Here is a 12,038-nt window from a genome sequence, read left to right as displayed (position 1 = left end):
TCTCAATAAATCATCTCCGCTTTTCGTTTTATTGCTGTTCTTTATTTAATATATATGGTTTTACTGCATATGAGGATCACACTGAAACAAAGGAAACTTTTCTTATAAATTTGTATGAAATAAGAAAAGATCATTTTAACACTTCGGTGAAACCACACAAGACGTCTTGCCACCCACAGAGCACCATCGTTCCGACGTCTTCAAGATGTGGAAAATGCGATGAGAGCTTCATAGGCGCTCGCGTGTATAAGCTCCGACGGTTCGCGTAACCCGGTAATTGACGCTTGACCACTCCACTCAGAGGGAAACCGCACGTCGGTGTTCGCATCGGGGTCAGATACCGGTACAGGTCCTGGTCGAGTCTTTTGTCTGACGACGGAATTTCTGCAGAAGCGACGTGTAAGGTTTCGTCTTGGCTGATCGCCATTTTGAATTGAGACACATGTAATATTGGCCTTTCACAAATTCACAACGGGGTAGTTTTAATTGCTTTAACAAAGTAAATTGACTCGCTTTACCGTTACAGAAATATGTGTAGTAGCATGTATTTGTCCTCAGAATAATATAGTTCTCGTCTGTGTTTTTGAAAAATCAGACTTCACATTGAAACAGATTTATGAATATTATATCCTGTAGAAACAGAAATCAAAGAACAGGCGAAATTACTCTTCGATAAGAACAGTTACTGCTCTCCTACTTCTCACACTGATGTTGAAAATCTTGACACATATCCATTGTTCTGTGATGAATCCAGGTCATCATTCTGTGCCAACATAGAGGGCAAAGATGCCAAGGGGACGGGTTCCATGCAGTGAAGCTTGGTCATTATCATTCGTAATGCAAAGTTACTCGATATGAGATCATTATCGAATTGCATTATTGTCAGTTAACTCTCCATAGTAGCTAATGCTCCTTTTCACTGAATAAAAAAAACTACAAGATTTTTTTTTCAAATTTATCCTCAATTTTGGACTCATGAGATTTTCTTTCTTTTTTCTTCTTATATTCTGAAACTTTCATCCTAAAAAAGTAGCAACAAATACGACGTCACCTAAAATGAAATACAAAGCAGCTCTCGGAGGCCTTGGGTCTGAAGAAAGTCTGGGATGGACAGATTTCCTTTGGTTAGGTTTAACCTAACATCAGCTTAATACTTTCTCAGTCTCCCAGTCCTTAAATGTATCCAGTGAGGCTCGAAAAATGCAATTTATTTATTGAGCTATAAGAAACCATATGAATCTAAACTATGCAGCCAAGATTTTTACATTATTTGTCAAATATTATACCAAAAAACCCTGAAATTCTTTGCGCATCCTCAGGTATTTACTGATCCATGGTATAAGAAAACTAATGATAACGAATAGCGGGTAGCAGCTGGAAAGGTTCGAAATACAGAGATGAGAAAATTGGCAATGGGATTGTTACTGCTCATGCAGTACATCCAATTTAGAAGAGCTTATATCACGGCTTCGTTAAGGATGAGAGAATTTATACTGAAACAATTTAAGGATACGTTTTCCTGTAATCGAAATGGGAATCACCGAATAGTATAATTAAAGACGCATATATAATTTATGATTTAATGAAGGAAAATATACATAGTATCTTCCTTGGCAAAATCTAAGTCACTATAGAGGCATATTGACTGAGACATAATTTGATCCTCCATGGTGGGGTAGTGCCGTGACCCTGTGGTAGCGGTGAAAGAATACTACCACCGTAGGTCCTGCGTGTCGTCAAAGGCGACTAAAAAGGAAAGCTGCTGCCTTCCAGTCTTACTTTTGAGTAAAAGGTCAGGCCCACCGCCAATAAATGTCGAAACTGCTGCCTTGCAGGTGGACTATTTAGTCAAAAGCGAGGCCCACCGCCAATAACTGTGGTTGACGACATCAAGGGCATGCGGTCGTAAAAACCCCTTTGCCAAAAATAAACCATGCCTGATGTTGTGAGGAAGGTAGTGGAGAAGGCGATCAGGCAACCGACCCCTTCATGTAGGGATAACGGTGGGAAAGAAGTATACATACATAGTACCTCATGTGGTGCAAACCTGGCAACATTTTGCAGCGTCCCTTCGGGCCGTAGCTGCAACCCCCTTCATTCCTTTTATCATACCTCCATTCATATTGTCTCTCTACCATTTTACTTTTCACCCTCCCCTAACAATTGTTCCATAGTGGAACTGCGAGGTTTTCCTCGTGTTACACCTTTCAAACAGTTGTACTCTCAATTTCCCATTCATTGCTGATTGACCTCATAGGTTCAAGCGTTTGACCTTTGGCCTAAATTGTACATTCCAGTTCCAGTCCCGTCATTTTATTGGTTTTAGTCTCCAAACGTCTGTAGTTGATTTTTTTAGGTAATAAGAATAGTCTTCACGTTGAAAGTTGCATTCGCGTTTTTATGAGTATTAGTTCTCACCTACACCGGCTCTATTTCAGAGCAATATCAGCTAAATGAAACGATACTAGTTTGATTTCGTCTTAGTATTATCGCCCCTATTTACAATTATTTTATCTTAAATTTCATTTCCAAACATTATGTGATACTTAATTATTAGTTTACTGCCTTTGCATGGAACGTCCAATCTGCCTTATTTCTTTGTCTACGAAAGAGTATTTTGACTTTTCGTTTACGGAGAACGAAATTGCTTCGATAAGCAGGGAAGCGTCTTTGCTGTTATTTAGAAGGAATAAGATTCGTTGTTAATGAGAAATAGGACATGAGCCCCCCGCATATGAGACGAAGTGTGTAAGCATTGTACTTGTTATACGAGAACGATGATAGGAAAATCTACTTTTGCCAACATGCATAACATGGCTAACTCACGATGCATGAATACCAAAAAAATATAAAATAAATGGTGCTGAAAAGACTGCAACTTAACAGATGTGACTCTTCTACTAACATTTGCTAAATGGTAACTCTGGTCTAAGGAGACCCAGCGATCCTCTTGGGCTCGAACTTCGTGTGGCTCCTGACATTTGCGTGATGGTCGATTTCTGGACTGGAATTATGATGAGAGTCTAAATCGGTCTGTTGTTGCAACGATCTCCCCCTTTGCTGGAATCGTGGGACTTGCTGGAAGTTCACTTTAGGTGGGATGAGGTTAAGCAGTGGATCCGGGTTGAGTATTTGGATTTGCTGGTCGTTTCTTTTCCTGTTTGAGATCAAAAGGTTAAAACACCTCTCTTCGAAAAATTTTTTATTTGTGAACAAGAATGTACTGGGTATTGTACATTATATACGCATGCGTATGAGTATGTATTCCATATCTTGATTCCCATTTTTTGAGCAATTTTGATCGAAATCGCAAGATAGTTTCTGTCTCTACTAATATCTTTCCCGACCAGCCATGAATCCCAGAGACCAGAACGAGAAAAGATGACCAGGTTGCCTACCTCAAGAAGGCATCCTCAGCTGCTTGTATCTGCTGGAGGGCGTGAAGTGGGGCCGGAGGGGGTGTTGGCAAATGGTCACCCTCTGCTCGGAAGCCAAATTCATCTGCAACATACCTGACTTCGAACGGAAGTCCCTCGGGCGAGATATACCTGCCTCGAACCAAGAAACATTTTTAGAGACTAATGATTAGAGCAGTGGTTCTCAACCAGAGGGGAATTTTCTCCTGGGAGAATTTTTTCCGGGGGGGAATTGTGTCCACAGATTGGCGGGCTCAAATTGACTCTAGGGCCAAGTAAAAAGCAGTGTGCATTGGTCTGTAATACTGAGGAGTCTCGCTGTGTTATCTCTCCATCAGCTTGTGTGTTTGTGTTAGTATTTTGGTGTATATTATTTTGGAAAAGGGGGGAATAATATTTTGACATATGGAGAAAGGGTGCAAGGGCCAAAAAAGATTGAGAACCACTGGATTAGAGTCTATATAACGATTTTGCATAAGTGACTGACTTCTTGAAATGTATCATTAATTTCAGGGTATTATTAATTACTTGTTCAGATGTCATGCATGTAAATCAGTCATTCTACTAAGCAAGCATATATTAATCAGTCGTTTCGTTATTTTAACTATAAAATAACTATAAAAAGTATGTTAACTTATAGAAAAGAAGGTATATTCAACCATTTACCGAATCATATATCAAATCCTGTAATTGATTAGGACACTACGTTAACCAGTAACTCATTTATCAGTCACTCAGTTTGTAAATCGGTTGTCAGATTTGCCAGTTACTTAATTATTCATCTGATAATTTGCAAGTCCGTCAATATGGCGTTCAGTTAAAGAATTAAAACCTTACGAATAGGATCCCTGCACAGAAAATGTGTCAGGACTAGTTGGTTGGCCAGACTCCTGCCGTCTAGTTCCGTCTGCGCTCTCGAAACTGGAAAAAGTAGAAATATTGAACATGTGATTTGTTATAAGCTAGCTCAGTGACATTTTATCTTTGTCAGTATGTTGAGAGACAGCATTCATTATGCATATTCACTATTAACAGATCAGGTGAAACAAATGACTTTGTTTTGATCGGTTGCATTCTGGCATTTAAACGACTTATTTTCATTTCACTCACAAAGAGAGACAGTTTCTGGTCTCCCTCTTTATTGTCTTAATTACGTTCTTTTTTGAATTCAGTATTTTATGTAATATTACTAATGCTTTTTTCATAGAAAACAGAGGAAAGTGTGGCCTCAGAATGCTTTTGTTATTTCCTTCCAACATTCTACTTTCACAACAGTAAGACGACGAGACATCCCCTAATTGGGGAGCCGTGAAAGAGGATGATTTCAAGACTTGATTGATAATTATCCTTAACCTTGCACTATCAGAACTGTAATTAATACCTCTTTATTATATGGAACCCATTAATGATGATGAGAGAGAAGGGGTGGAGAAGAGAAACATTACCTAAAGCTATAAACTCCAGAGGCATCAGGCCCTTTTTTATCCTCATAAAGAATGGGAATCACGGGCGATGCAGCCTCCAAAGGAACCAATTTTGCTCCAAACTGGCCATGGATATCCGAGCCGAAGCCGAATCCGTCGCTGTCGATCGAGCCTCGGTTGAAGTCGCCTGAGCTGAAGCGAGCATCGAGCTGCTTTTGACGTAAGTGTCCCGTTCTGAATCCGGCCTTTTTGAAGGGCTCCTTGCCCACCTGAGACAAGGATAAACCCACAGCTGCTGAGGATAGCACGACCTGTAACAGATGGAGGAAGTATAGGTTTCATGAGATTTTTAATTGTGCCTTCTCTTCTGTGGAATGAAATGGCAGAAATGGGAATTTTGCTTAGATTTTCTTCGAACCGAAATCTCTCTCTCTCTCTCTCTCTCTCTCTCTCTCTCTCTCTCTCTCTCTCATTATTTATGCAAGTCTCTATCATACCGTCTAAATAGGCGTAAAACGTTAATGAGTCGGTGGATACGCTCTAATTTCCAGTACTGAATATAGAGGCTCTGTTGACATAGGTCTTCTTCTTCCCAGCTGGTTCCCATTTTTTATATGGGGTCAATTGACTAAAACTATGATAAGGCATCATTGCATTCAACTTTAGCAATCACGCATCATCGCACATTAGCAGTCGTAAACAGAAACGCGAAATCGGGAATCAATTGTGAAGGCTCTAATCGGTCCATAGTTTCACACCAATGCCGACGACGTCTCTGTCGGTGGAACAGATTCCAGACGTCTTCACTAAGCCTGTTTCTCCCTGTCACACCTTGCCGCAGGAGTCCATGTTTGACATAAGACCAACTTCATCTAAACAATTCAACCATCAATGTCATTGAGTCGAGCATCCTTCCTACTAAAACAAAAACTATAATTTTCATCTTTTTCGTTCATTGATTTTGGTTAGCTTTACTCCCGATCTGCTCCTGACCAACACCATGTCCGGAATACAAAAGCATCTTCCGCTCACATTAGGCTTATATGTGATATATATATATGTGATATAATATGATTAGATATATTATAGTATATATAGATATATTATATATATATATATTACATAGATCAATAACGAAAATGCAGTCAGCAAGATTAAATAATACGAACACGATTAAACTGTAAAATTGCTTTCCTCGCGCGTGCGCGCGCACACACACACACACACACACACACACACACCAGCAGGGTAACATCTAGCTGAAAAAAAACCACCAAATGGGGAAGGAGTTTCAATGGTTAAAATTAATTATAATGAATTATATATATATTATATATATATATATATAAATATATATATATATATATATAGATATAATATATACTTATATATATATAATAGGCGTGTGTGCATTTTAAAGTTTGTTTGTCTTGCCGTATGCGAACATACGTTGTATATCAATATCACGAATTAGTATTATTGCGCAATACTCAAAAAGTTCAGTGGCAAATCGCAGAAGCTGCTCAAGCGATCCCGACTCACCAGCTTCACTACAAATTCCATGACGAAGACGAGAACAGGACACACTGAGTTCGAGACAAAGGCTTCGACTGTGACATCTCAGGGGATATTCTCCTACTTATATCCTACCAAGGATCCAATTGTTCTCCCATTATCCTATAATGGCACCTAATTCATCTATACCCTTGGCAATCACCTATAATTAGTTCCATGCTTCTTCTCAGCTCAGATTACTCTTCAATCAGTGACCCGTTCTTCCCTCCCCCCCCCCCCCCCCCCCACCACACTTCATTAAGTAATTTCCTTCTGCTTCCAACCACTTCACATAGCTTCAATCTTCGATTATTTAGACAGGCGTTAGGACTATGTACATAATCCACAGCCGAACCACATAAAATGAGATGTTTTGTTCCTATTGAGATTTTAATATATAAATTCCTATAAAAACATAGACAAGATCAATTTCACGGAATGAACTACCCACATAGCACCACATATATTTATTTAATAAATTTATTTAATAAATAATGAAAATATTACCTACACCTAAAGTTAACTGTCTTACAGGGGATTGGTCCGTAACTTATTATTTTGGAGCTATTCCATAAGCCTCCCTCCGACTCAAAAAAAGGGTTTAATGATTATAGTTTCTCTAAGAAATTATACGTTTCTGAAGAAAGTGTTCTTAACGACTTAATTTTTGAACCTCTTGCTGTCATTTTCTTTGTTCCCATCTCACTCAATCTTCCTGCTCATGGTCACATTTAATTCGGACGTCGTGATTTACTGGCGCCACAACAAAGGAGGTCATCAGAATATATACTATAGGGCGTTACATTTAAAGAAAACTGGGTTTTTAACAGCCTGCTCTTGGATACCTCCGGCAATGAGAATACATAGCCATTCTGATGGGTAAGAGGCCACAACAGGCAGCACGATCCTCTTTCCTTAAGAAGGAGCCGGCCCTTTCTCGTGCATTGCTCAAAGGAGCAAAAACAAGCTATGGGAGATAAAGGAACGGAAGAAGAAGAAAGAAAGAGAAGGGCGCCGCACACTCTTAGAGAGGGAAAGAGAAAGGGGACTTTTATGAGGTGAACTTTTACTCTAGAGACCTTAGTCCGTCAAGAGATGCTTTACGATAGAGACTTCCACCAGTGCTCTGCTCCATTATATTATAACTATATAATTTAGACCCATCAGAAGTAAACCATTTTCTCGCGGGGTTTTTTCATAAAAATCTTAGCCTGTTTAAAGCAACTGACGCGGGACGAATGATGCGTCTGCTTTACTTCCAATTTCATTTCAAGGTTAAAGACTGAACAATGGATGGCCTCACATTGTTATCTTAGACTGCAGATTAGCCTGAAATCGATCCAGCAAAACAAACCGCCTTTTCCCAAACGACTTTTACCATAAGAAACTTAATGGAGGGATTACTATAGATAGAAATGCGAGTTATTTTTTTTTAAATTATTATTATTAATTTTGCATACATAACAAGCTTTTTATGAGTCTCGAGAAAAAAAAAACATGTTAAGGTGGGAAGTGAGAGTACCATAACTGTCATCGGGGATAAAACGTAATTAAGACAGAAAGCCAAGTACTTTTTTTATGTGCTGATGATGATTATTATCAGACCCTTTCCAGTGCTGATTAGGCAGAATTATAGTCGTTAAGTATCTGTTTTAGAGATTTATTTGTGTTTGTGAAAAACATACCAGTATGCGGAACAGTTTTATTATTACTCTGGCTTTCACTAGTGTTCATTATCAAACTTCTAGACGATTGTGCTCGTTGTGGAAACAAAAGAAAGGAAAGAAAATATAAATGAATCCAAATAATCTGAGAATTGATATTTCTCCTTTACGTATTTGGTATAAGTATGTTTAAGCATGTGAAAGTGAGCTTATGGAAAGTTCGGCTCTCTGGATAACTTTCCTGCTGCTACATATGAAATGCCCAAAGTCTCCCGAGGACCTCTTCATAGTTATCATAAATGGTTGCGTTCAAGAATCTTAATACACAGCATCCATTTCACTCTCAAAAACTGCCTGTTATTTTTATTCAAGAATGATACAATAAATATCTTTAAGACTATCGACAACCAGGTTTCGAAAATAACAGATCAAGACTTCAAGAATAGTTTTAGAAATCGATGTACAAAAAATTCTATGAAATTAAGTAGCAAAATTTATAGGAAAATTCTTGTGGTAGTCCTCTGCATTTCAGACTTGGTTTAAACCATTTTCCCCTGGTTCCTTCATTCCAGAAAGTTAATTAGTAAATAATTGAATAAATTTGAATTGGTGCATAATCTTTTGCAAGCCTTTCGCTAATATTATTTTAAAGATAATTTACTTTTATTTATATAGTTGGCACTGGATTTGTATACACAAACGAATCGTCCTTGGTAATCCTCGCCCTCTGTATCATCAACTATTCACCCCGTATATGTGTGGCAGTGCCATTAGTCCAACTCATGCGGTGCACTGTAGGCATTACTTAAGGTTCTTTGCAACACCTCTTCGGTCCCTATCTGCAACTCCTTTCGTTCCTTTTACTGTACGTCGGTTTATATTTTCTCTCTTCCGCATTACTTTTATTTGATAGTGGAACTGCGAGGTTTGCCTCCTGTTCCACCTTTCAAACCTCTCTACTCTCAATTTCTCTTTCAGCGCTGAATGACTTCATAGGTCTCTGCTCTTGGCATTTGGCTAAAATTCTATATTCCATTCCACTCCATCAACTATTCAAAGCATATTTTGATTACCGAAGAGAAGAGAAAGTATTGAATTGCTTATCATGCAAAACGTCTCAACAAATAAGCTGTGATCCGACCTCCAGCTTACTTTGGACACATGCAAAATTTTCTCCTCGTGCATAAGTTGTAAACATATTCCTAACTTTTAACGTAAATTAAAACATGCTCAAGTCTACGGTCAAATAGAGCCTCGTTTCACCAACGAAAATTAAAATAAATATCCTATATTTTATTAGAAATAATTTTTCTGTGCTGCTTAACATGCACATTATTTATTTTTTACATTTTCATTCTAATAAATAAATATGTAACAGTGAGGTATGAGGAGTGAGGAGAGAATGACCACGCCCCTTTTCACTCGTTGTGTCACAGATCTCTCACAATAACAGGAGATGATTCGAGTGATGAGGCGAAGGTCGTAGTACTTAGTAATTCCCATATTATCTATTACAGACCACATGATTATACGGCATTCACTCCCTTTTTCTTAGCATTATTTCTTTAGTGTTCCATTATTTCATTATTTTGAGTGTGACCCCTCTCGTATCATGTATTTAATTATGTTTACTGTCGGCATTATTTTATTTTATAAATTAGTTACTTAATTTACCCTTTGTTGTGAAGTTAACTGTGTGAATATTGTCGAAATACTATCATACCGTAATTGTGTACTTGATAGTTTTGCTCACATTCATATACTTCAAGTTTGCGAAGTTATTTGTTGGTTGACCTTAAGTTTTGTATGTTTGTTTAATTTCTTAAATGATTCTTATTTAGGGTTTTAATCGTTATTTCATTTCTATTCGTTTGATGTTTATGTTTGTATCTTTCCTTATCTCTTTGTTCAGGTTTTCGTTGTTTCACACATCACGAGAGCTTTATAAAATATCTTGAAAAGGTATTTCATAAATATTTTTATCCGGTCCAAGTATCTTATTGCTTGAAAAAGAAAGAGTATTGACTGAGTGTACTACACATAGGTTCAGAAGTCATCCTCCAAGATTTGTGAAACGTGGCGTAACTGGGTCCTTGAAGTAGATCAGATAGGTAGCTGAAACTTCAACTCAACAGTATTTCCTTATTAAAAAGTTCCTATACAAAAATATCACCCAGAGGCACATAATAGCTTTGGTTCATCATCATGTTTACTATACCTATATGAACATTTTCATGAATAACTTTCTTTTGTGAGATGAAATTGAAAGTCCTGCAATAGCACTGATTCATCTTAATTTTTAACTACAAGTTGGCTGTGAGACGGTAGGTTTTTAGTTTTCTGTAAAAGATAAATACCGGGGTGGCTGTTTGTCCGTCCGTCCGCACTTTATCTGTCCGCCCTCAAATCTTTAAAGACTACTGAGGCTAGAGGGCTGCCAATTGATATGTTGGTCATCCACTCTCCAATCATCAAACTTACCAAATTGCAGCCCTCTAGCCTCTGTAGTTGTATTTTATTTAAAACTAAAGTTAGTCACGATCATGCGTCTGGCACCACTATAGTGTCAACAACACAAGCCACCACCGGACCTTGGCTGAGAGTTCCATGCAGCATTACACACTGCACAGAGAACTCGATTGCGCATTTTCTACTTGTTTATCTTAGGTTTTGCAACTCTCCACTCCCACTAAGGTGACTTATAAACACTATACACTAGTAATATATATAATACGTATATATATATATATTATATATATATATATATATATATATATATATATGTGTGTGTGTGTGTGTGTGTGTGTGTGTGTGCACCCATACACACACACGTGTGTGTTAGTGTGTGTGTGTGTGTCTGGGGGAGGGTGTTAAAATTGCGCGCCAAAGTTGCCAAGATTGTATTTAAGTAGTATTTTGCTGAATTCTTAATGCTTCGAATGACAGGAATTAATCTAAACCATTGTGAATCTTGCTTTGTTGTAAGGCCGCGCGCTAAACTTTGTGCCAGGGCCATCGATACCCTTTTTGCCTGGTAACAAATATCACGGATCATCAACTCTAAAACTGTCATGTAATGCATCATAAGGAGGAACTCTACATGCAAAGGTTAGTATACGTTCTGAACCATAGGTGACCAAGGCGATATCATTCGACGGTTCATTTTCAATAAAGGAAAGCTCTCTCTCTCTCTCTCTCTCTCTCTCTCTCTCTCTCTCTCTCTCTCTCTCTCTCTCTCTCTGTACCAGTTCTGGTTCTATTCATATCCTAAAAAATAGGTATTAATGAAGAAAACTATAGTGTTTCTAGATATTGTTAAAATGATCAAACAATACAATGCAAAAATCTTTCAGAAACATGCAATAGGATTAAAAGCCAAATGAAAAGGAAAGCATGATTACTTTTAAGTATGATGAGTTGCGAATGCTTCAAAGCACAGACATTTGTTTGCAATCGAGGCGATGAAGCAGTGGAACGTTAATGATCCGCTATGACGTGAATAAAGAGACGCGTAAGAACATTATTCATTTCTCTTTTGGAAGTGAGTAAGCAACGCTCTGAGAAATGACGCCTTAATTTGGTTGAAGCGATGGAAAAGGATATGGGTGGAATAGAAGAATGATTTGAGTGAATGGAAGTAAAAGATCAACACTGGCGTCAATAATTATAATGGGTTAACAATTAAGTGAGGGACCTTCGCTTGATGACTAATTTCAGAGAGGAATGCGAACCAATCTCCCTTTATGTCATTCATCATTACCCCAAACAAAGGCAAATAAGTAGAAATGAAATTTCAGTCTCTCGAAATTAGAACAAGCCTAGCATTGCTTAAAATAGCTGTAAATTGCCGGTGGTAACATATTTGCAGTGGCTATACTTGGTTTTGGGGTCGGAATGATGCTTCATTAGGGAATGGAATCAAGCGCTATCAACAAAGACAATTGTACGTTTAGCATAACTAACCCGGTTGTTATTGTGGT

General features: G+C 38.0%; 1 protein-coding gene across 1 annotated transcript; it reads right to left on the bottom strand.

The window, feature by feature from the left end:
- Positions 1 to 1,566: 1,566 nt before the first annotated feature.
- On the bottom strand, positions 1,567 to 6,448 carry LOC135211723 (uncharacterized). The gene is made up of 5 exons (XM_064244968.1): positions 6,383 to 6,448; positions 4,862 to 5,151; positions 4,254 to 4,337; positions 3,399 to 3,548; positions 1,567 to 3,157 (listed from the first exon to the last, which is right to left on the bottom strand). The coding sequence occupies exons 1-5, from the start codon at positions 6,401 to 6,403 to the stop codon at positions 2,929 to 2,931; spliced, it is 774 nt and encodes a 257-aa protein (XP_064101038.1). The 5' UTR covers positions 6,404 to 6,448; the 3' UTR covers positions 1,567 to 2,928.
- Between the last annotated feature and the right edge of the window lie 5,590 nt (positions 6,449 to 12,038).

Source organism: Macrobrachium nipponense, chromosome 4 (assembly GCF_015104395.2).
Source record: "Macrobrachium nipponense isolate FS-2020 chromosome 4, ASM1510439v2, whole genome shotgun sequence".
Classification (NCBI taxonomy): Eukaryota; Metazoa; Arthropoda; class Malacostraca; order Decapoda; family Palaemonidae; genus Macrobrachium; species Macrobrachium nipponense.
This window is presented reverse-complemented; position numbering and strand designations above follow the sequence as displayed.

Coding starts and splice junctions, on each gene's coding strand:
- LOC135211723 (XM_064244968.1), bottom strand. CDS start 6,403: ATGGAATTTGTAGTGAAGCTG. Junction 5,152..6,382: donor TGGAATTTGTAGTGAAGCTG/GTGAGTCGGGAT, acceptor CATCTGTTACAG/GTCGTGCTATCCTCAGCAGC. Junction 3,158..3,398: donor GCTGAGGATGCCTTCTTGAG/GTAGGCAACCTG, acceptor GATCTCAAACAG/GAAAAGAAACGACCAGCAAA.